Genomic DNA, 26,752 nt, shown 5'->3' on the forward strand with positions numbered 1-26,752 from the left:
GGGCGCTGTGACCTGTTCATTTCTGTATTCCCTAGATCCTAGCTTAGTTTTAGATATTAATTCAGAAAATGTATGTTAGTCAACAGGTAAACTCTGAGACAGTGTCCAGAAAAATACAATGAGTGAAGTTCTGGTCTTTTAAATTAAATATATATGTCGCCATGATCTGGTAAATTCCAGGATACAGCTAAAATCAGATACATCTAGGAAATTGGGAAAAGCAAAATATTCATGTCTCAAAGATGATGATTAATTATATATAACAAGCTCTTCCTCTGACCAAGAAGACAATTCCTGAAGAGCATGTGAGTTCTACTACAAAAATCCTCAAATATGCATAAATGAAGACGGGATGCCTCGCTTTGGGCAGGGCAGGTCAGCTCAGGGGCAGCAAGGACTGACAGGCTATGGGCAGGGCAACCATGGCCTTGAAGGAGACTGAGTTTTAGACAAATAAAAGGAGCTGCTGCTTTATGTAGACGTAAACATGGTTAACGCTCGGAGCAGTGCAAAGGTGTTGAAAATGAAATTGCTGCAGGAAAGGCTTAGAGAAATTCACAACTGAGAGAATAGCAAGAGGTTCTTGTGTTCTTTGGATAAATTTACAATCTTGGGGGACTGTCATGGTGAACAGGATGCATCATATTTCCCTATAACAAGTCCCTTGCTAATTTTGTCAGAATATTCTGCTGGATGGACCGCTGGCCTGTGCTTCCCAGCGCTTCCCATGATCTGATTGACAGTGGAGAGCTCTTTAAAAAACAATCTCTGGGAACTGATTTGCCAGAAATCATACACCTATGGAAATAAAACAAAGGAGATTTATTCATTATTTTCCACATTCTCACCATCGTAAAGCACCTGTGCCCTCACACTGCTCAGGAAACTGAAATAGAACACAGACACTATGGAGGCTTGTTTACTTCTGCGTTTTCCGTTTTTGCCCAAAGGGTTCCCGTGGGCATCATCGTGCCAACAGTGTGAATTCTCTTCTCGCAGATGCACAGGCCTTCCTTCTGGCCTTTCCCCCAACCCCCTCCTAATTTACTCAGATGATGGCCACCAATGGGCCACTTCCTTTGTCTGGCTGGGATGACAGATGGCAGAGCTTCCAGCGGGATTGGCATTAATAGGACTCAGAGGAGCTTCTGAGATGGAATTGAGAGGCCATTCCTCTCTGGCCTCCAGAGACTTAGTACAGCACATTTTGAATCCATCTTTGCACGCACCTTATAGGTAAAAGGGAAGAGGACAAAGGAGTAATCACACGGTTGCATTGAGCATTTACTTTTAGGAGAAGAACAATGGACTTCGGCTAAAAGTGCCAATGTGACCTAATCACTAACATTTATCCCCTTTGTTACTGAAGTCAAAATTCCCAGAAAAAATATTTCAACACACCCTTGGATAGAGATGATTTATTTCTATAAGCTGTAGCCCAGCTTATAAAATGAAAGCTCAAACATGCTGCAGCAAACCATCTGTCAAGGGGGATCCAGATGAGCTAAACAGATGCAACAATTCAAGTTATTTCTGATATGCATAAATAAAACTAGCTTGGAATCAGGATTAAAAAATACTCAGATCCTAAATGCTTTTAAAATGTCAATGGGAACTCATCAGTGTCAGATAACCCTCTACATACAGAGCATTTCATTGGGAGAGAGGTTTTTCCATTGTTTTCTCCTTCTTGAGGACTCAGATCAGTAGATAACAGTAGAGAACTCAGAATACAGTAGTCCCCCTTTATCTGTGGGGGATACGTTCCAAGAATCCCATGGATCTCTGAAACCTCAGATAGTAGCGGACCCTACATACACTATGTTTTTTCTTATATGTACATACCTATGATAAAGTTTAATTTATAAATTAGGCACAGTAAGAGATTAACAACAATAACTAATAATAAAATAGAACAATTATAACAATATACTGTAATAAAAGTTACCGTAGATTTTAGCAACCTCAGCTTTCAATTTTTTTTCTTTCCTTATTAAGTCGAGAACTTTCACCTTTTTACTTAAAGAAAGCACTTTACGGCTTCTCTTTGGCATACCCCAACTGCCAGCATCACTATTCTTGTGTCTGGAGGCCATTATTAAGTAAAATAAGGGTTACTTGAACACAAACACTGTGATACTACCACAGTTGATCTGATAATGGAGACAGCTACTGAGTGACTAACGGGCGGGTAGTGTACACAGCGTGGATGCACTGGACAAGGGGAGGATGCGCTTGCAGGGCAGGAAGAAGCGGGCGGGCTTGAGGTTTCATCATGCTACTCAGAACGACATGCAATTTAAAATTTATGAATTGTTTACTTCTGGAATTTTCCATTTAATATTTTCTGCCCACGGTTGACGGTGGATAACTGAAATTGCAGAAAGCAAAATCATGGGTAAGGGAGGGGGTACTGTAGTCAATCAATAATAAGAGAGCCCTCTCTCAGGCAACCTAATGGTTTTTAGTTAAATAGGAAACACAAATCTGGATAGACGAAAGGAAAAGCTTTAGGTAAAAATAGTGAGAGTTTATTAAGTGCTTACTACACAGCAGGCAGGATTTTAAGGGCCTTGTACATATCCATTTAACTCTCACAGCAACCCTATGGAATAAGTACTATTACTGGCCCCATTTAACAGATAAGAAAACCGAGCCTCTAAGAGGTTAAGAAGCTTGACAAGAGCCGTGCCACCAGTCAGTAGCAGAGCTGGAGCCCATGTACCAAACCTTTACATCCCATTGCCTTAGCATGTTAAATGTCTTTTCTAGATCACAGAGAAATGATCATTGAGGCCACAGGGGAGTCATTCTTGACCTGGGGAGAAACCTATCACTCCTTGTCCAGGCTCTTCTGGTTCGGAACAAATACAGGCAGAGAAAGCAAAAGATGGAGCTGCCTAGAGGTCTATAGGATCCCATCCTACTCCAGGCTCCACTTTCCTCTGTGCTCACCTAGTCATACTCTGCTTTGAGATCTCCTCTGATGGCCCCAGCTCTGAACTTTCCAGCTCCTGGCAGGAGTCTATCACGTGCCTTTCTCATTGGCTACCCCATTCCTATTGAATTCGCACTCCATCCCTTGGCTTTTGATTTTAACAGTTGCATATAAAAATAAAGCTGGGATGAGAGGAATTCTGACTACAGAAATGTTTCTCAACAGTAGTGTTTCTGGAAGAGTGGTCCTCTGCAGCCTGCAGAGGCATCACTTGTGGTGCTTGAGAGAAGGGCAGATTCTAGGCTCCACCTTACATCCCAGACTTCCAACTCTGGGTGCGTGGCTGATGGATCTTTTTAACAAGCTCTCTAGGTGATTCTCATACACAATGAAGTTTGAGTAGCAGTGATGGATATAGAGGGTTTCGTGCTTGATAACCCCAGTGGTGACACTATATTTGCTTATCAAGGAAGGCGTTAGTCTCCCTACAAAAAGAAGCAGAACTTGGAGGAGCTGATCAAGTTGGCATTTGCAGTTCACTTGGAAATTTATGGGCTACTAACTACGGAGCATAGTAATTACAACATGTAGCAGCGGGTTTTGGAAATTTCACCTATGTTTTCCCACAAACAATTTTCTTACAAAGTCAGATAAAGTAAAAGGCCTTCCATAGAAGACCAGATGCTTCTTTAGAGTGGCCTCAGTGAAGTCTTCAGCCAATTAGCAGAACAAAGAGAGTAACAGAACAAAAACAAGAGAGGGGGAGGTTCTGACTTTCTCCAACTTCCAAACCTGTTGCCATTTTCCTAGAAATTTTTATCGTGGATGTGGGGAGGCACATGAACATCTTAGCACAAATTGGATTTAAAGTGTTTATGGTTGAGCTCCTCACCCCAAAAAACACATGTACCCTATTTTACTCTGAATTTAAACTCCAGAATCCTCCAAAGGCTTCCCGGCACGTCCAGGCACCCAATCATTTGCACGGCTCATTTCAGGGGGGCAGTCTGAGCACATCTGCGGCTTCTCAATCAGAAAGGAGCAGGTCCCAAAGATCAGCATCATCCGGGGGCGCTTTGCTAAGTCCCATTCCTTGGCCTTTGCCCAGGCCTACTGGGCTGGAACTGTTAGGAATGAGGCCCAACAATTTGTATATTTATAGTTCCCCGGATGACACAACAACCAGCATAAATTGGCAAACACTGAAGCAAAGCCTTAATTACGATATATTTTCACCTCCTGGCAAACTATTAACATGCAGCCTCCATTACAAAAACTTAGCCAGTCTTTCCTCTGTTGAAGTTTTTACAAAATAAGATTTGGTGAGACAAAGGTTTTAGTTCAAACGCCCAGCAGGCTTTACCTTGAAGCTAATGACCAGGAAGCTTCAGCGACTCCCGTCTGAACAGCCCCCTTCCAAGGCACTGAGTAGAATTTTTAGTTGTAATATTGTATTTGTATTCTTAAACAGAGCATTCAAAATTGTGTAAGCTTTGGGCACTGCAAAACTTGAACTTGCCCCGTCTATAAATAATAGCATATATGATAAAGCCATACCAAAATGCCCCAAATTAAACATTTTTAAGTTTTTTTTCTTACCAATGAGTTCTCTGAATCTTTTTTTCCCCTTTTTTAAAGCTGATATTCTGCACTCAAGCAATATATTTTTGACAGGGATTCTGATACTCAGTCAGGGACAATATTAGTGCCATGATAGCCTGGGACAAGAGCCGAGAGCAAGAACAGATGGTCCAGGCAAAAGCCCACCCAAAGGGATATGATGATGCCATGTGCATGATAGCTGTTTTAGAAGTCCGAGAGGGTAGCATGCTGCAGAGATTAAGTGGGGACTCGGAAACCACACTATGTGAGCTGAACTCAAATTGATTGATTTACCCAGTGAATTTAATAGATGGGCCTCATTCATTCTGAAGAGGAAAAGAAACCTGCTGCATCTTCCCTATTCATGAGCTCATTCTCCGATTTAGGAAGGTTGCCTCATGCTCAAAGCAAAAAACAGCCTCCAAGTTGGGAAGCAAAGGTTTTTTGCAATACTCAGATGTTCACGTTTTCCGTGCTCAGGCTATTTTTATTCGCAGCACAGACGGTAGTGTAAGCACAGATTTCTTCAGCAGTTTTTATTATAGCAGGTGTGGGATCCTAGGCCATCATCCTTAAAACACACGCACATTGCTCCCCGTATTTGAACAGCTTGGGAACTAATGCTATCCTTTATGTGATCATTCGGCTGTCTGCTTCTTGTTATGAAGAAAAAAAGGTCCAAAACGTAACTCCAGGAAGCCTTTTTTAGATGAGAATGACTGAGATGTCATGAAAGAATATTATAATAAGCCATATTGTAGCCGTTCCAAAAGCAGGACATATCTGAAAGTGAACGAATCTGAGGATCCACGAGAGAATCACGGAGACAAACGTGAGTTCTGCCACAGAAGCAGGTTTTACTCATTCAAATGAGAAGTGGCCCAACTCCCGAAAGGCAGATGGTTTGATTGGAGCTCTAGGATACCAGTGTTTTGATCTCAGCAGCAAATGAAGAACAAAGCATAAAGAGTGTCAGTGTTGAAAAAATATACTGAGCTGTAGGTTGTGAAAAAGAAACTCATTTAATGAACAAAAAAGGAGTGGTGTATGGAGTATGGCAGAGATAGCTAAGTATCCATACCAAAAATTCATCCTCCTCTCTGATAATCCTATATAAAACACTGGGTCTGACACCAGAAGTGGCTGCCCTACTGGGGACTACATTTTTCTGCTCTCCTTGACTCTAAGTGGGGCTGACCAGTTATCACCCATAGAATGTGAGTGGAGGTGACATGTTTCTTTTCCAGGCCAGTTGGTTAAGAAATAGGTAAGCCTTCTTTGTCATTTTCTCCATTCTCTTTATTCTCACCTATCCACTGGATGTTGAAGTTGAAATTGTCAAAGCTACCAGTAGTCTAAGAAGTCCCAGAATGATGATCTGGAGCCCCCAGCCAACCTGGAACCGCTTGCATTGTTAAGTGAGTGAGAAATAAAACTGTATTTACGTACACCTCTAAAATGTCCCCGTTTGCTTTTTTTACAGCAGTTAGTATTACTCTAACTAGGAGAGAATCAAATCGTGTTCAAAGTTATAACATACCTGTTATGTGAATATGATATTCTTCTTTGAAGATCTTCTGGAAGAAAGGAATCTTGAACTGCATGTGAGGGGTGTGCAACCCAGGGAGATTTACATCAACATCTCCCATGAAATGTGGGAATTCCCAGTCCTGTCAGAGAAAATCAACATAAAAACATATTTGTGATTTGTTTTGTTACTAAGCAGCAAAACACCAAAAATTGACTTTTTATAAGCACTTATTTTAAAATCATTTAAATGCAGCCAGGTGTTGGATGTATCAGTTTCGTTCTGTGATGTTTATTTTATGTATATTTGGTAGCGGTATGCATTCAAAATCAAAATTAAGTCATAACTTATATCCTCAGATTTTCTCTTTAATGTGGTAATAAGAAACCAATACAAAATTGATTTGCATCTATACATGTTTATCTCTTTCATTCTGGAGAACTGATCTTAAATTTTTATAGGAAGGAAGTGATCTATATTTTATAAATATGGGATAATTTTGTTATATTTTGTTTCACTACTTTTTAAACATATGAACCCTATAATAGCATGTTTTGTGTAAGAAGACAAAATAAAGAGGATCTGATTCACTTAATCTCTCCAATTCCAAGGGACTTTTATTAATCATCTCTGTTAACAACTATCTGAAATGGAGAAATGCCACCAAAGTCTCCTGTCCTGCTCTCTTGTAATTTAGCATCAATTAGAACCAAGGGATGGAGGGCCTGACATGCCAGCATGAGAGATGAACAGTGAATTAATTCCCAAATTGTCCCTAGTTATTTTGTTGTGAAGGCAAAATCAGGCGGGATGACCCTCTCTCTCATAAAAAAGGAAAACAGATGCAAATGAGGATATTTTTGGATGTCTCACCTGCTCTTGGGTTTTGGATAGAGGCACCAAATTAAAGTTCATAGCTAGCATGTGAAGAAAGAACACATTAAATATGAAGAAACATTTGAGGTGGATCCATAGGCATTAATACACATAATTTCACTTTTAATAACTAATCACTAAATTATCAGTCCTATATTTAGTGATTTTTTTTTTTTTTGGTGTGGAAGATTGTCCCTGAGCTAACATCTATGCCAATATTCCTCTATTTTGTATGTGGGACGCTGCCACAACATGGCTTGATGAGCAGTGTGTAGGTCTGCTGAAGTGGAGCACCAGAACTTAATCACTATGCACTGGGCCAGCCCCATTAATGAATATTTTTTTAAAGTATTTGAATATGAAAAAGTAATGAACAAAATATTAATTGAAGATCTCAATCCATTTCTCAATATAAAAAAGTTAAAATTTCCCAGGACTTCTAAATATGCAGCTGACAGAGGTGTGCTAATAACAAAGCATCTGAACATTTTAGGGGTGTCCATGTCCATTCCACTCCCCTCTTTGCTGAGAATTCTGATTAAGAGAGAATAGGCCTTGGAAGAAAGAAGAATATGTGAGTGGTGGTAACCAGGAAAGCTTTCAAAGTCTATTAATTTCCTGATACAAGAATCACTTTAAGCTGCTAATAAGTAGTAAGCAGACAAGAAGAAAAATGAAATGATGCAACATCATCCCTTTCTATTGGTTTGTATGCAAATATCTTGTTGGTCTCACCTCTCCTTGTTTTTCAGACCTCAGCAGAAAATAGATACGTAATTTGGGAAATGCAGAAACCCCAAAGCATTAGAGCTGAATGAATTAGAACACTTTTGTCTAAAATATTAGTAGAAAATGGATCGGTAACAAAACTTGTGAACAATTGCATTTTATTAAAGTGCATGCACCTTGTTTTCTTCACTGATACTATCTTGTGCGTTCTATATTACTTGGAAGACTTCTGCAAAGAGAATTGAAATTGAATTTGGTCTTTTGCTAAAATATAACTGACATCTCCCATGAAAAATTATGCTTGGCAAATAAAGCGACTGATAACCAGAGCATCTTTCACTAGCCATGGATAAACAGCACAAAGCATTATCAATAGAGGGTGTCTCTTTTTTATTTCTTTGTTTAAGGAAGAGAATACTTCTTGGTAGTATGTGGGCAAGTGTACTTTGTGTACCTTCTTTTTGGAAAGACGTTCTTGGACTGTTCTCTTCTAGCTTTTCATTCCATGAAACTAAAGTTTTCTACTGGCTATAAAATTGGTTTTAGTTTGAAAGTAATCTCCAGAGATTTCTGGTAGACTGGGATCAAAACTTCACTCACCAAAAAATGGTTCCTCAATTATTTCCCCTCTGTACTTGGAAATCAAAGGATGAATTAGGGAAATGGAGAGTAGAAAGAGAAGAGAAAGTCTTGCTCTTTCTCTAGAAGATGGCATAACTTTTCTTTTCTTTTTTTTTTTTAAGGAAGAGATCAGGACAGGAAGTTTGGGGGGAAGTGTGAGAGAAGTAGCTGGTGCCACGTAAGAAATTAGAAAAAAAAAGGATTAATAAAAAAGAGATGATGCATAAACTCTCTTAGATTCACCCCTTCTACATTATTTTTTATAATCACCACATTTTGGTTTTTAAAACTCTTTTCCTCAGTCTTCTAACTCCCTGCCTCTGTTCTCTCTCTACTACTCCAACTTTCGTACTGCAATTCTTACTCTATACACTTCTCTAGGCTTAGTATTGAAGCAGTGTAAGCTCCAGCCTTACCTGACAGAGTGGAAAGGTAATAATAATAATTTCTACCATTTAGGATGTTTAGGGCTCATGTGAATGGAGAATGGGTATCTGAGGCTGCTGATATCCCAGGCATTTATCAGAAGGAGGCAGAAAGAGGAGGATGGATGGTGTTCTGAATCTCCTAGGTTTAGTCTCTTCATCTATAAATTGGAGTTAAAAATATCAATCTCACAGGGTTCTTGGGAGGGTGAGATAAAGCCGGGAAAAAAATAGTGCATTGCTGGAGACAGAGGGAAGGGACAGGGAAATGGCCCACAAGCGTGGCGGACTTCCCAGCACGATTCCAAGGTCAGGGTCATCCTGAGAGTGAAGCAGAGGAAGGGAACAGGTCTGTGTTCAGGAGGATCACACATAAGGGGGCTTCAAGGTCCTGGTGAAAAAGGACGATGGCCATCTTCTCCTTTCTGTCCTCATCTATTGCATGGCACTGGCCTCTTGATATCTCTGACTGGGTCTTTGATTAGAGCAGAGTTCTCCCAGAGGGCACTGGGAGCAAGGACATAGGGAAGGGTGCCTCTCTCAAAGAGACATACGAGGTGGCCTCCTGAGGAGGACAGAAGAACAGGAGCAAACTGCCTTCTTGTGGCACTATGGTTCACACTGTGGCGACCTCCAGAAACAACTGTGAGAGACTTTATCTAGTGGGGAGGGAGGCAGTAGTTGGTAAGCTAGCAACATGCTTAAGTAAAGGCTGAGGAAATCTGTGGACATTGGGTCATAAATTATTGAGCGCTTGCAATGCTCTAGCATCATCCTAGGCTATATATTTATATTTATATACAAAATGATCCTGAAAGCTTGCTATTATAACCCATTTTACAGATGAGAAAGTTTACCTCAGAGAGCTTAAATTGTCACAAGATGCCATGTGGCAGAGCCAGCCCAAAGAATCCATACCTTCCGCTAGGTCATGCTATCTTTAACTGTGAAAAGTGACAGCACTTAACCGTTTTTTATTCAAAACTGGGATTATTTTTTACCTGCTATCTCTGTTCTAATTGAGAATCACTGATGGCAGTCATTGCCTGCTTGTCTGTCAACGGAGTCTATTCCACGAGGAGCTTTAAACTATTTCACCTCCTGCCCAGAGGGCTCTCATTTTTTTCTGATCCTAATTGGAACAAGAAGACTAACTGTAACTCTTTCTTCACTGAGCAACAGTCCGGAGATAGCTAATCAGACTGATGAGTAGGGAGATTTGACCAGAGGGTGATTGACAGCAAATATTGAGGTTCCCTTGGCTTCATAACCAGGGACGTATAGCCAGTTTCATACACAGATTGTATATAAATGTTAAGAGAGTCATGGCTGTCTTTCCTTCTGCATAAATGTAAATCACATATTTTTAACACAAGATGAAAATGTTGAATTAAGAGAATTATGTGGCAAGACGTGTTCTGCTGCTGAGACCAGGGTAGAGACAGACCGATACTGTGATTGCATATTATGAAATATTCATTTATTTTGTTCTTCAAGGAACGTTATCGGTATTTAGTAATGCAAAGCTTCCTTACTGCTTTCTGTTATTAAATCTAACAAAACTGCAGAGCTCTATCACATTTGTGGTTCAGTGATATAAGAATCATTTAGGCACACTGTATCACACGTGCTATTCCACTTCTCATGAGTTTATGGTGATGAACAGACTTCCAACTTTGGATCTGGCTTCATATATGAGAAACAGTTAATTTTCACTCAGATGGGCATTTTTCCCATATAAAAATAAATAAGCAGTGCCATGGTATAGATCTAATCTTGTTTCTTACATACTCCAGTTTACTCTGCCTATAGCCATCAAAATCACATTTGGACACTGACGTCCAAATTACTTTTTGGATGTGTAATTTGGACTGATATGTCCAAATGTGATTCTATCTGAATGTGTCTCTATTATTCACGGGGCCACATTCGGACAGAATTTCAGGACGATGTTAAGTATACAGGCAAGATGGTCTCAGGATATCCAGGATTCATCATTTGCCCATGTTTTCTCATCAAGACGCATGCCTTGGGGCCAAGGAAGAGAACTTGGTACTATGCAGAAGAACTCAAGCTTGAAACCAACACTGTTTTGAATTCCCCAACTGGCATTCAATTTCCCAAATCAAATAAAGAGACCTCATTTCTATTTAGAGAAGCATTAGAGGATAAAAATGTAATAACATTGATTACTCTACCCTGTAAAACTAAAGCCACAGTATCAGAACAAAAGTCATATTTTTTGAGGCAAGATTGGCCTCCTGGTTTTTGAGAAAATTAAGAGATAGATTAGATTAGATTTTACTGAAAAGTATTGATAACCATTTGGAATAGAATTGACTACAGATTCTTAAATGTTAATAGAAAATAACAATACCATTTTTCAATGTAATAATTTGTACACCTACTCTTTATAGGCATTAGATGATCAAGCTGTAAATGATTTCAAAAGCCACTTTACAGATATTTCTTTCTCTTTTTTATTCTCTATTCCTTGTCTTATTTCAGAACTGAATTTAGATCCAAGAATATCAGAACATCATTCTATCACAAATTTCCCCAGCTTATAAAGTGTCCTTAGCTTTTCTATGCTCAGCACTGTCCTAGCAACAGGATTTTAGATGACAGTGAGCAGTGGTAGCCTGAAGAATTGTACCGCGCTTTGGGTGATATTTTCGTTTCTTATTAAGACTCTCGAGTGCCTGATTTCTTTCAGCAGCCCTATGCTTCTTCTAATTGGCAAAGTTACCGCAGTATCACTTGGATGAATAAATCCTTGGAAACTCTGACATATAGTAGATTTTGCTTATTTGTTTGCCTCTTGCCTGTCTCCCTCATTGGCATGTAAGCTCCAGGGAGCTTACAGAATTTTTTTCCTGTTTTGTTTAGTGCTATATTCCCCATACCTGAAATAGTGCTCAGCATATAGTCAGAACTCAAATATTTGTTGAGTTGATGAATGGAGCTCTCTGAAAATTAAAGATACACAACAATCTCTTTTTGGTTTCATGTAAATGGAAACACAGGATGGATTTAGGTAAACAGAGACAACACAACAAATACTTGTTTTTGTAAATAATATTACACATCAACCTGAGATTCATTATTATGAAAAAAAATTTTTTTTACCCCCTATAAACTAGGTATACTGGAGTCATACAGAGAATAACCCAAAGATTAAGGCATTTACCAAAGATCACAGAAGAAAGAAGACAGTAGATAATTAGAGAAAGAAAGTAGAGGTCAAAGGTAAATATTGTGAGGTGAGGGAGTTAATGTTTGCGGAATTAGTAAAAATTCTTGTTGGGATGATCCAAGACATCATTTTAGTTACCATGTAAACATAAAGAAGCTCATGTGACATGGCCAACCAAGTCAGAGGAAAAAAAGAGAATGTGAATGAACATGTGATTAAAACAATGTGGAGGGATCATTTCCCTCAGTGGATGATAGCAGCAAGGTTGTTAAGGCAAAGCTGAATATCAGAGATGCCCTGCAGTAAATGTGAAGGATGCACAAAATACAAGTAGCAGGAGGTTACTTCTTAGATGTCCTTTGACAAACACCCTTTTCTCATATGTGGTACTCTCATTTTCTCTTAATATTCACTATTGTTTTTTTCCCCCTCAAGGGCAAATGAATTCTATAACCTTTTGGAGTTTTCTCTCAGAACGCACATATGTTATTTAAGGAGATTTAAAACCTTTGGGGAAAATTCTTGGCTTTCTGCTTGAAGTAGGCTTTTGTCAACAAGCAGTAGAGATGGCAGATCTCATTCATCACTAAAACAAATTCAAGTCAAACTCTAAACCCTTACTTAAAATGTTTAAAGAACTTGACTCTTTCATGTGTTTCTGTGTATGCTAAGGCACCAATGAACTCTCAAAATTGTTGTTGCCTAAACAATCTAATTATTCTAAGGGTCTATTTCGTAGTGTTGTTTAATGTATTTTCTTCACTTGCAAAAGCCAATATGAATTTTCCTGGCTAATTCTGAAGCCAACATACATCAATGAGATAAAGTTATGGTTTAGTGCCTATATAAAACGCAAATAAGTCAAGCCCAGAGTAGATTTTCAAAGTAAGTGTAGTTTGTCACTTTCAAGAGACCTTACCATGAGGCTCTGGCAAGATAGCAGTGGGTTTTTTAAACAAACTTTATTATATCTAGACACCTTGAAAGCATCATTTCTTTAAGCACCCAGGTGGAAGAGTGTCTGATGAAATGTACTGGGTCTCATTTACAGACGTCCTGCCCTGGCAGACTGATGTGATGAAGGACAAAATAAAAGTCAGTCTTGCAAGTGTTTACGATTAATAGAAATGCATCATGTGGCATTTAGGAGTAATGGGAAATCAATATCCCTCACTAGGGCAATACAGTTCACCAGTATACAAGGAAAGAGTGCTTGACATCTTAGAGAGGATGGAGGGGACAAACCATCAGCTATAACAAGTTGCTGATAACTAAACCTAACGCAAAGTTTAAAGAAACACTTTGTTATAATTCAATAATAAGTCCTTTTGGATAATGTCTTCCATCGGTTATCAAATAACAACTTGACCTACTTCACACTTTTTAAGATGAATATTAACTATATAGTACATTGGCATATTTTTTACTTAAATGAGAACTCCTAATAATTTCTCTTCTCCTAACAAACAAAGAGTGAAATCTAGTGGAAGGAAGTTATTAGAGACCACACTTTCATGTTATTTTTCAGACACTGGCTGCAGCTCAATAGCACGTAGTCCTTACTTATTCTGTGCTTTATTGTATTTGGACATTTGGTACAAAATGTCACTGCTCCAGTATCTGTTCTGGCTCTACACATGCTGCCAGCAATGGTCACATTCAATTGTATGAATGACTAATTTCTTCTATAGGCTACATAGGAAAATTAATTGCATACTGTCAAAAGAGTAGATATTATTTTCCTTGGTAAAATTTTTATTTAATATTGAGGTCATTTTTCTCTGTGAAAAAATAATAATAGTGAAGATCACCGGGTAAATGTGATAGAATATAAAAATATTCACTTCACAAACAATGGAGAAAGAATGATGCTGATCTAAACATCAGATGAGTGGTTGAGGTGAATGACTCTAGAGTTTCTTCCAATGGGTTCATTTCTATGATTATATATTTTTTTCAGTAATGTCCCATGGAGCATATATTCTAGTTGGAAGACAGTCAATCAGCAAATAGGAATATGATGTCAAACAGTGATAAGTGCTCTGAACGAAACAAAGCAGGGTAAGGGGATGGGGATGGAGAGTAGTGAGTTAGGGGTGGGTGCTAGTTTAGCTCATCAAAAGAAGATTTCTTTGAGGGTGATCTTTGTGTGGATACTGGTTGGTATGAAAGAGCATGCCCTGCAAAGCTCTGGAGGAGGAGCAGATTAGCTAGAAGGAGAAGCAAATGCAAAGGCCCTGAGGAGGAAATGAGATGAGGGTGTCCAAGAAATAGCAAGGTTAGAGTGGGTATAAGAGTGAGCGTGATGTGGAGAGTGGTAGGCTGGCTCTAGGAGGAATGTACACCAGCTAGGAGACCACTGCAGTAGTTTAGGTATGAGATGATAGTGGTTAAACAAAGGTGGTCAGGTATTCAGATCAAGATGTATTTTGAAGGAATCATCAACTGAACTTCTCAGTAGCATTTACTGAGAAGGGGGAGACTGGGGAACCAATACACTTGTAGGAGATAGGGAAGTGGGTAATAAATCCAGAGATTTACTCAGAACATGCTCTTAGACATCCAAATGGAGGTACTGGATAGGTAGTTGGGAAGCTCAGGGGAGAGGCCAAAGCTGGAGACATAGATGTGGGAGTCACCAGTGCATCTATTGCTCTAAAGCCATAGAACTGGATAAAATCACCTAGAGAAGGAGGATAGAAGGCTAAGAGAAGAAGGCCAGGGACTAAGGACTGAGCACTCCAAAGTTTGGATGTTGGAAGAGGAGAAGCCAGTAAAGAAAAGTGAAAAGGAATGGTATACATTAAGAAGAACAGCAGAAAGTGGGATTCTAGAAGCCAGGGGAAAAAAGTGTTTCAAGAAGGAAGGAGTGATCAACTAGGTTAATGCAGCTGAAAGGCTGAGCAAGAAGAGGGCTGAAAATTAACCACAGGACTTGGCTATATGGGGGTTGTTGATCTTGATACCTCTGAGCTCCAGAGGAAGCTGACTTTGGAGACAAAAGCCTGATTGGAGTTTGTTCAAGAGAAAATAGTAGGTGAGAAGCAGAGGCAATAAAAATAGAACCCCTATGAGAAGATTTGCTGCTAGTGGGAACAAGAATCAGTAATTGGAGAGAGACTATGATTATCTTAATTTCAAATAAATTTGTTAGTGTAAAATAAATTCAATTTTGGTAGAACAGGGGACTCTGAGACCCGAGATTCCCTTTTTATATTTTAGTTGCTTCTGCAATGACTAATGTTCAAAGCTGGTGTACACCAGTATGGATATGCTGGTCGTTTATAGCTGGTGTCTATTCTGATTGATCAGTACCTCTGCTGTATCAGTAAACTTCTGATTATCAATCTTTGTGAAATCAAGATGGCTGTTTTTCTGAAAAAACAAAACAAAATGAGAGTGTTCATTCTGTTGTGAATGCAGCAGGCTTTTAGAAACAATAGGCTGGATCCTTGCTGCTAGTACCCAGTGTGCTTTCCTTCTGTTTTCATCTTTCTTAGTAAAGACTTCAGATTCTGGAACAATCAGTCTCTGCCTCTGACCCCCACGGACCACCCAGTGATAACATGAACAGAAAGCAAAACCTTTAGAACAATGGATTTGAACTACCACACTTTCCATATCTTTCTTCAGTGAGTTTTAGGTCAAGAGTGTTCATCCTCTGAGCTCTACAGAAAAATTATCAACCCTCGAGTAAGATAGCAAAGATTAGGAAAATAGGATATACGGGGCAGGGCAGAGGGATGGAAAGAATAAAACACATTTTGTTGTTTGAAAATTACACCCTCAGGGAATTGAAAAATTTTCTGAAACTATCATTAGTCCATAGGTCAATGGCCAAGAAAGACCTAGAATATACTGTTTTCCTTCTTGGGCACCTATGGGAGAGATACTCTATCACCCTCAGGGTCATTTTGGAAACAAGTTAACATTCTAGGGTAAAGAAGCCTTACACTCATGTCAGCAATTGCCTGTCTTTATATTGAGACAATCCATTCAGAAAAGCCTGAAGTGGCTACAGTGGCCTTGGTTTATAGATTCCGCATAGTACTAACAGAGTGAATGTGAAGTCTACATTTCTCACAGAAGTTCCCAATAACACACCCAACTTCCCCATAGGATGGCATCATACTATTATTCGACTAATTCAACAGTTATTGAATGTCCACTATATGCAAAGAAAGCATCTATTCTCGAAGAATATAAAATGGCATTAATAAATAAAGCAACTCACCTCTTCCTTTCACAGTTACAGACAATGAGTCAATTAAGTTAAAGGACTCCTCTCATATCACCCGACAGATTGTTAGAGAAGAGACCAGGTGAAATTTAATCAGTAGCCCCTGAACTATATTTCACTACATCCCCCTACTGAGAACTCTATTTAGGAGAAAGAAAACCCTATTTGGGAGATTGACTATATTTTCACATTTTATTCAGACTAAGCAAACCAACATTTCTCATCAACTTGCTCTATGCCAAGCACATGCAAATACATATGGTAGGTAGGCTTTTTCCCATTTTGTATCGGAGTAAACTGAGTCAAGTTCTTTGCCCAATGCTGCAGAATTGGTACCAAAAGGATTTGTACCCAGGTCAGTCTGACTCCAAAGACATTTTTGTACACCATATCAGGCTTTTACAAGACTTTTTTCATCAAGTTCTAACGTTGCAATTATCTTTCCATCTAAAAGCCAACTGTCATGCCAATATGTGTTTGATGCTAATTTACATCTGTACTGAAATGTTTCCTTTTAGTCATATGTTGCAGCTCATCTTGAAATAATATTTTCTCAGAATTATTTTGCTACCTGCAAGACATGAGGAGGGAATCCTGTCTAACTTCCATCGCAAGGTGAAGGAACGGCAGGGGTCTATGTTTATCCTGCAAGTCATTGACAAAGCCTGTAAAATATGCAGGCTGAGACGCACATTTAACTCCGGAAGCTTTATGACCATCTTAGAAGTTTTACTGCCAGTGCATAGATTTGGCTCTCAACTTAGAATATTTCTAGTAATGAATACTGTCTCCCCAACTTCTTTGCACTTCGGTTTTCTCACCCGAGGATATTTTTCATCATCCGTAGGCACTCTGATGGCAGACTCCTATATCACTGCATGAGAAAACATGATGGATTTGGGGATGATTGAGTGCCCACTAGTGATGGCTATCAAACTTTGCAACTTCTTAAAAAGATACAACTTTTATGTTTCTTTGGAACTTGTATGATGGTAGATTTGGGCTCTTAACATATTGTGGCTGTACATATCGTTAAGTGCTAAAATTTTATACTATGCAGCTAACGAGGCAGAGGGAAAACCCAAGCAATAACTATAAGAATAATACTATACATATGTATTTTTGCATAGCAATCTAACAAATTACTTTATTTTATCTCAAGTCTTCCCGGTTCTGGATGTCAGTGACCGTTTAAGTTATTGTGTTACTGGGAGCCTCTTACTTCAAGGATTAATTCTTCTTGTTCATAATTATGATCAGTAGAAGATGACATGATTTCCATAAACAGAACATTATTAACAATTTTTTGCAAAGCCCTTCCTGATATTTGATTTGAAATAGAATTATCAGTGTAACCAACATTAAATAGTACACCTGTAATGTTAGGAGGTTGAAGCTTCCTATTATATCTCTATGCAATGTATCAGATTTCTAACGAAATGTGTCATATTTAGAAATGTTACAAACAATATCCTTAAGCATATGTGGAAACAAAGTTAACAGCAGACTTTGGGAAGGTGGTAAAAATTATTGGAAAATAATTTTATGCTACCTCAGGATAATATTTCATAAGATTTTTATTCATAAAAATTGGTAAGTCTATGGTTCTGAAAATTGACTTTTAATGCACAGAAAAGCTACATGAAAGCAATCATAAAAACTAAACATAAAACATAAAATTTTGCCTTCAAGCACTGGATTGTACTTGGCGAGTCATAGGTAAGTGTGAAATTATTACATTTGCCAGTTGCCAAAGGCTTTGCTTTATGGATACGTGCAACATAGATACATAAGTCAATTAATATGTTATTGTTCCTATGTAAACCCAGGTGCACTTGATTCATTACCTCTCTCACCAGAAGAGAAATTGGCAAATCACATCATTACGAAACTGTTCAGGTGATAAACCATATCCTGAAATTAGTTTTCTGAAAAAGGTTCTAAACTGTTTCACAGAGATATGATTTGCTGATTGATCCCTACCCCGACTCCCAACTCTGAGATTCCTGTACTTTTAATATTGCGTTTCTGTTTTAAGTAATACATCCACTCTTTAACAACTCCAAAGATTACAAATTTCAACTAATATGTCCCGTTTGCTTTTCAATACAGACACATGATTGCCTTAGCTAGGAATAGGGACTTCTTCAAATCACTTCTATGGGAATAATACATACAAAGAACGTTTAGGTGTTTTAAGGTATGCTAATTAACTCTAAGTCAGTGAAAGATTTCTTCAATTGTACTTTCTGAACCTCAATTACATACAATGTGAAAGAATAAATATTCTCATAATTACCAATTTTTCTATTTTTCTTTGTCGAGTCAATGGTTTATGATTTAGCATGCCCTTACTGACAATTATACAGCATGATCAATAGGTTACTCACACTATGATCAAAATAAAGAGATACCCTTAAAGTTATTTAAATGAAAGGAAATAAATTTCCCTTTACTAATATTATTAAATAGTCTGCTCGCCACACCTCCAGCCTGGCACTGTAACTGATGAACTGTTATGACAACAGCCATCATTCAATGAGCTAAATGAAATCGGTTCTGCACCAGGCACAGCTCTTTACATACATTTCCTTATTTTATCTTTAATACAATTCTACGAGGTATGTTTTATTTTTCCCATTTTGCAGATGTGGAAAGCAAGGTTCAGAGAAGGTGCCTGGTTATCCACTATAACATAGCTCATAAGTGTAAGAGCAGGAGCCAAATCTAGGTCTGCCCAGCCCCATATCCAGTGTTCTTTACACTACACTCACGGAGGTGAGTAGGAATTTAGCTTGTCCTAGCTTGAAATGCCCTATTACTATCTTAGCCTAACCACTGTTTCTTTTGTCTCTCTCACTGAGCCCCCAAAGAAGCTACTGAACTGCGTAGAGATATTTGCCCACAATTGTTGTTTGTGTCTTCTCCCTACTCCCAACTATCTTTGAATGTTTTCCATTGAAAATATATCTTGCTTCTGCCACCAACATTTTTAACCTAACACTTGTTTTGCTTTCCTGGCTAACAGCTAATCTCTTTTCTTTTCTTTTTTTAAAACAAATTTTTTCTCTTGCCTTTTCCTTTCATCTTGTAATCTTTTATTTGCTGAATATCTGTACACTCAGCTGTCGTTTGTGTCAGCCCCTCTTCTCAGCGTGGGGAATACAGCAGTGAACCACGTAGTCCTGGCTCTAGGCTCTGCTTCACGAGGTTTACAGTTTGAATGTAGCATAAACACATAAACAGAATAGTTTCAGAAAATGATTAGTGCTAAAGAGAAAATAAACCAGGATGACAGGTTGAGTGAAGCTACTTTAGGTAGAGTTAGAAGAGATCTCCATGAGGATAGAACCTCTCCAATGAAAAGTACCAGATAACTGTGATGCGTGCTATGGATGCAACAGTAACCAAAACAGACCGACAGGGTCCCTACCATCAAGTAGCTTAAGTCTAGTGGGAGTGAAAGAGAAGAACTAGCAAAGGGCCAAATAAATGAAATAAGTGGTAATAAGTGCTATGAAGGAAATTACCTGGAGATGAGAAAGAGAATAACAATGAGGCATCTTGGAAGAGATGACACCTGATCTGAGAACTGAGGATAGGAATGATCCAGCCACACAAAGAGCATAGAAAATTGAGCAAAGCAAGGGCCAGGTACTCTGCTAGGTTCTAGAAATACAATGGTGAACAAAAGCTCATGTGCACTCTGACTTCTTGGAGCTTATGGTCTACCAGGGGAGGTGGACAGGAATCAGAGAATTATGCACATAGACCTTGATACTTCTGGGTTAACTTGGATGGCCATGCCCATCCATCACTCACTTAACCATCACAGTGTCACAATTTTTGCTATATGTAACTCTTAATGGTCGTTTTCCTCAGTGCTAGCACCAAAGAATCTTCTGTTACAGCTCCATGATATACTACTGCATTGTGTTCATTAACTTTTCACATTTATGGGTTGATTATACGCTTCTTGAAGGTATACTTCTTTATATTTCTTCCAGTCCTTAGCCTAATGCTAAGTACATAGTAGGAAGCAAAAACCATTCAATTGTTTGGTTATTCACCTATATTTACTAAGTGCTTACAGTGTGCCAGAAACTATACACAGCCATTGGATACCAAAGATATAAATCAAAATTCCTGCCTCCAAGAAACTCATTCTCTAGTAGAAGTAAACACGTCAAACAGTACTTATTGGAAAATATGGAAGCATTATAACGGAGGCATGAAACAGGTTCCCTATGGACCGATTGGGGAGGAGTCTCTCATTCAAACAGTGAGAAGATGAGTAAGTTAACCAGTCATTCTGTTTTCCATTTTCACAGTGACCACAGGCTGTGAAGAATATGCAGATCATCAGCATGCTGTAGGGATGAGATGTTGCCATATAAATGCTCATCTTTGCTATAATTTGTGGAGTTATTAGATTTAAACACAGACCAAATGAACTTTTTCCAGTGAGTAACTTTGGTTTATTTAACTTTAGATTATCTAATGGTCATCTTTCACAGATCCACTTTTCTTATAACATTTTGACTTAAGTCCTATTTTTCTTAAGATAGACCCTGCTTACTAGAATATGTAGCAAAATAGAAAGAGCAACCTATAGAACTGCCATAATGCTCAATGCATATCATTTGAAGATCTTTGCTAAAAGAATAAAAATGGGAATGCTTCACAGAATTTCTGTGAGCTAGTAAAAATGTTTTTGGTGTTCCACATTAACCCGAGTCGATTTGCAACATTGCTTTCAACCACAAAACAAATAAAAATGGGCATATGACTTAAGATCAGCAAGAATATTATTGAGAAAAGTGATTAAAACCTCAGGATTTCCAAGTGCACGGTTAAGGCTGTATGCCTTATTCATATTTAAGCTAGTATTGACTTCATACTCTAGTCATCATTTAGATTGATTGCAATCTGGAGTAACACCAGCCAGGCAATTTCCTTGGTCAGTATTTACATCACACATCAAGATTTTTAAATGTTTTCCTCAACCAAAGCCAATATTTTTTATCCTTGACTCTTGAAGTAATTACTTTGGTAAATGACTATGGCATGAATCAGATAACCATATAACAACTCAGTACTGAAAACAGTTATGCACATAGCATTTTCCACAATGCCTCTACAGCTAATAAGAAAACTACAGTCTTATTTACCTCCTTGAAATGAGACTTCAGGTATTGGTGTACACACACACTCACACACTTTCCTAATTATTTTCAGAGAATATTCAACCATGTAAATTAAAATCAAGAGGGCAGGGAAACCCCGTTCTAGCCAAGCAAATCTACTTTACTACATCTGGTACAAATTTATGTTTTCTATGAGATTCAACTTTCTCTTTTTTATCTGGTTTCAGACTATCAGAGTAATTGAATTAAATGAATGTGATGGAAAATGAAATCAAACTACTTGTTTGTGCATGGATAAAAAATTGCCTACTTTTCCACTTTTAAAGTAGCTGCTTTGCCAACATATAAACATAGTTGGTCTTTAGATAATTTTCTTATTATTTCTTTTTCTCTTTTATGTTAATTTGGGAGTATGTTTATGCAGTCATGTTTGAACATACTTATGTTCTATTCTATCATGTATCTATTTTAATCTGATAATTCTACTCTGGAAATCTTCTCTGCTAAGGAAGTAATTTGAAAAATCCTTAAAAATCTTTATATAAATTTTCGATTTATTGTTATTTAATACTGTGAAATAGTGAAAACAACCTTATGACAGGAGAAAAGTGAAAGAAATTATGGTATATCATTCCACAGAAAACTATACAAGCTTCTCTGAATTATAATTATGCAAACTTTATGATATATTGTTAAGTGAGTAATACATAATACAAAATTAAACATATGCTATAATTGTGAGTGGAATCTTGCAGCTACACAGTAAAAAAACAAAATAAAAAACTAGCGAAAGACATGAAGATAATATACCAAATTCATTCTGTTATTGTAGTAAGATTTAGATGGTTTAAAAAAGCCCTTGCTTTTAAAATTTCTAAAAGTTTTCATATGTTAATTTTGTACATACAAATGTTTATAAACACATGCAGACACTTTCCCATTTTTCAGAGCAATTCTTTCTCTTTTTTTTAGCTTTAAATCTTTCTTTGATTCTAACATAGTCAATTTCTTTCTTTACACTCTGACCTTATATCCTCTTATAAATCTTGCTTTTATTCAATCTTGCTTTTATTTACTTTTGGTTGAAGCAATTCCTTTTCAGCTCTGGGTTCAAAGGGGATATAATATCACATGCTTTCTCTCAATGTCCCCAGTGTGCTGTGAGATTTAATGAGATAACGTTCATGTGGCACTTTATGCTCCTTAGAGAAAGGTGCTATATAAAAACAATGCATTATAATTATTTATGTTATTATAAAACCCACAGAGATATCAGAGCTACAATTTAGCACAAGAGACAGAGTTGGACTAACTCCCAGTGCAGGCTAGGCCACGTCCATGTCCGTTAATGCCAAACTAGAAGGAGGAATTCCAGGAGTGGGAGGAAGCTGCACTTAGAGAACCAAAACGCAAGTCTCCAGTTCCTCTCAATGTCAAAACCAGGATATTTTGGTTTTAATTTACAATCTTCTGAAAATTACTGCACGTCATTTATGTTTACTTGATAAACTATGCCCCTATCTCTGCTCAGTTCCAACCGACTACATTTCCGATGATTTATGGGAAGCAAACTTACAGAGCCAGGGTTAAAAGGCAGGTATGAGTGATTACTAGAAATCATCAGATGATCCGAGGGACTGGGTACTAATGAGGAATATCACAACTTCCAAATGGAGTTAGAAGTCATTTAGTGTGGCCACCCCCTACCTTACACATGAATCCCCGGTCAGCCACCCACAAGTGGTCAACCAGTCCCTGAGCGTTTCTAGGGAAGGGACACTTTTACTTCCTAACAAAGCTCTGGACTTGGAATGTTCTGCTCTACATTTAGCCAGATCCTGTCCTCCTGCAGTTCAGCGATCTGAAGCTACCCTGAGTGTCCTTCCTCTGACCTAGTGATTTCACTAGTCATTCTTTTAGTCTGTAACTGCTCCTTATTCTGTAACCATTGTGTAGGCACCCCGTGAGGCTCTGGGGACACAGAGAGGATTATGGCACTTCTCTGTCCTAGAGGATCTCACAATCTAATGGGGACACAGATACCAAGATAGAGAAATGATTGTAAACACAGTAAGTGCTATGCTGCAGGTAGGAAGTAAAGCGCCAAGAAACAGAGAGGAAGAAGGAAGTAATCCTGCCTGAGAGCAACCAAGAAGGCTTCCCGGAAAAGGCGATTTTGTCTTCCGCTGAAAAGATGACTCAAATGGCTAAGATACTGCCAGTTGGAGAAACTGTGAAAGAGCATAGCAATAGGACGAATGGGCTAGGTTTATGCGGGGAATGGTGAGAAGTTCAGTAGGGATGAGACAGAGAGTCCAGTGGGTGATGGTCTTATTTTCAGTGCTTACAAGATTGGACTTTATGCCACATACAATGGAGCCAACAGAGATTCTGGAGCTGGTGAATGGCATGAGCAGATTTGTCATTAGGAAGGTGACTATAATAACAATGGAGGTAGACTCAACGTAGGTAAAGTCTTGTGTTAAGAAGCTACTGTAAAAGTCTAGGGAAGACATGATGAGGGTCTGTAATCCAGTGGTGGGAAGGCAGGAGTGATTCTTGAGAAATTAACAATGGCACCGATGTCAAAGTATTGGATATGAGAACCAAAGGAGCAGGAGAAACAAAAGGTGAATCTATTTTCCTTACTTGAGAGACTGAAGGGATGGCGACATTATTAACAACAACCACCACCAAAATATAGGAGGCAGAGCAATTTGGCGGGGGGGGGGGGAATGGTAAGGTAATAAAATACTGTTAAGTATGAGAGTCCTATAAAATATTCAAGGGGTGATGTCCAGAAGACAAGTGGAAATGTAGATCTGCAGCTTGGGGAAGAAGTCAGAGCTGGAAAAAAATACAGACATGCCCAACATAACACATTTTGGCAATGAGGGACCGCATATATGAGAATGGTCCCATAAGATCAGTACCATACACTCTAGGTGTGAGGTAAGCTATACCCTCTGGGTTTGTGTAAGTACACTCTGTGATGTTCGCACAACAAAAAAACAGCCAAACGATGCATTTCTCAGAACGTGTCCCTGTCATTAAGTGACACATGACTGTATTCCAAATAAAGTAAATGGAACAAAATAGTTTAGATGAACTCAGTTGAATACCTAGTCAGGCGCTACTGTGATCCTCCTTATTCTGTTAACTCTGTTATTCTTCCTAAGATGTTATTGACACCATGAATTCACTCAGAAGACAATAATATAAATGTGAAGTAGATGAAAGGAGCTTAATTTAACTACATTTTGCTCCTTTATAATTTTGTATTTAGTTTTGTTGTTGTCGTTTGACAAGTGCAGTTCTTCTTCTTTACCTGTTTTACATGTAATCTTGTAATTTCTCAGTCTTTTTTTTTTTATCATATCACACTAATCTATCTTCCCCAAGACCCTCTCCAGAAGAAAAGTAACAAGGCATTTCAAGACCTCTTATTCTTGAAAAATTGCCTCACTACCACACGCACACACTATTTCTAGGAAGTCAAGCAATGGGTCTCACAATTGCATATAACTTGGTTCCCTCTTTTACCAAGTAGCATCTGCCTTTTCCGCTTTCTTTTCTTCTGGCTCACAAAAGATATTGTCCACAGAAGACAATGTTCATGAACCTGCTGGGAAAACGCTGGGAAGCCACTGAGGATTCTAATTAGCCTTTGTGAAACTGTCTCCCTCCAACACTAGAACTTCTGGCTTCGCCCCCAGCTAACTACTGCCAAAGATGTTTCCTCTTCTGCTTTTTCTCTGGCTCACATATTAGGCTGACCCAGTCTCCTGCTGTTGTCATTCCTTCTCTTCTATGCACTCTATTCTTCTGCTGCTATATATAGGCTACTTCCGTCAAGCTTCTCTATGTCAACTTTCTATTCCTGTAGGATGGATTATTTCCCAAAATACTCCTCAGTCCATCATGCAAATGGACTCTCTGCAGACTGATCCCCTGGAGCTCTCCATACATATCTGATCATGTCTGACTCAAGGCAAATACAGATTGGGTGATCCTGGGCAATGCCGCACATCTCAAGTGGAATAAGCAGAAGAGAGTTTGTGTAACTTTCATAGCCAATGGAAAGGAAGCATCAAATCAAACAGAACCAAGTCTCTTCATGTCTCAGACTTTCATTTTGATAAACTCAAAACACTATCTCATTACTAAATTCAAACAAGATTTGATCATTCTAAAGCAATAGTAACCAGAAGATAGAGATAGATTTATAAACAAATGTATAGAGCTGAAAAGGCCAACTTGTATAAGAAAAGCTCATTTTTCAAATTATTGTGCATGATTTAATTTTTATAGACCATGCATGAAATTTTAGTTACCTCAGCATTTGGAAATAATAATAAAAACAGCACCCCATATCCATTTACTTTGGGTCTGCTGATTTTATTATTTTAAGTACTAATAAAAAGTTATATATTATAAATACACTGGTCAGATTAATTCTAATTGCATGATTTCCCAATGATTATAGTTCTGCACAGAATTTTCAAAAGAATTGAGAAGACATAAAATTTCTTCCTATGACTAATTCTCTTTACAGCTTAACACTACTAAAAAGTATTCCCCAAATTAAAAGCACTTTACTTTCTCTTCAGTTGAATGTTCTTTTTACAACTTTTAGTTACCGTGCATGTATGTCTGTCTTAAAGAAGAAACAAAAGAGAAAAAGGCAAGAAAAGTGAATAAAACTGAAAGGAAGATAAATTTGCTCACCAGCCTCCTATCTGACCCTGATGCAGAAAAGGCTTTAAAAGGCTTTACCAAGAGTTATTGCTGGGAAATGCAATTTCAGCTTTTTTATGCCACAGTGATATATCTACCAATGTCAATGCTGCGAACAGAACAGGAACGACATCCTAAAAGCGGGTCAGTTTTCAGAAATCACTTGGGATGAGTTGTCACAAATACTCTGAACTATATTCTAATTGCTGTAACTCACTTGGATTTTGACAAATGCAATAGTTTGGTTTGAATTTTTAAATAATTTTTATTAAAAATCCACAAGCAAAATGTAATTAATTTTTTTCCCTGTGCAACTCAACTCAGATTTCTGTATCAGAATCAGAATTTATTTGTACGTTTTAAATGAATAAAAGTATGTCAGGCAGGTCTTTCCTAATGAAGATAGACTATTCCCAGCCATGAACTATTTTTAGAAGAGATAGAAAATAATTCTGAGGATTTTTAAAGAACATATCAATGATATAGGCATACGCTTTGGATAAGAACTGGGTTAGTTGAAAACACAACCCGTTGACTGGCTACTTCTTTATCCATCCTATATTTCATTTCCTTAAATTGACATTTGAAGCCAGAATCATCATAACCTTCTTGGGATGCTGTCTTTGCTTTTCCTGGCTGAATTAGGAGTACTCTGCATATGGCAAGCTGGCTGATTTTGTCTTTCTCCTCTGCTAGACTGTAATAGCTTGAAG

The 26,752-nt window shown here is 38.2% G+C and overlaps 1 protein-coding gene across 2 annotated transcripts in view; it reads right to left on the bottom strand.

Annotated features, from left to right (window-relative positions):
• Window positions 1-26,752, bottom strand: part of TMEM117 (transmembrane protein 117) — a 425,103-nt gene that overhangs the window by 7,350 nt on the left and 391,001 nt on the right. For both annotated transcript variants that reach the window (XM_046685850.1, XM_046685860.1), the window contains one exon: window positions 6,081-6,210. In XM_046685850.1, coding sequence (XP_046541806.1) covers window positions 6,081-6,210 — 130 coding nt within the window. The remainder of the gene's footprint in view (window positions 1-6,080; window positions 6,211-26,752) is intronic.

This window comes from Equus quagga, chromosome 1, assembly GCF_021613505.1.
Source record: "Equus quagga isolate Etosha38 chromosome 1, UCLA_HA_Equagga_1.0, whole genome shotgun sequence".
Classification (NCBI taxonomy): Eukaryota; Metazoa; Chordata; class Mammalia; order Perissodactyla; family Equidae; genus Equus; species Equus quagga.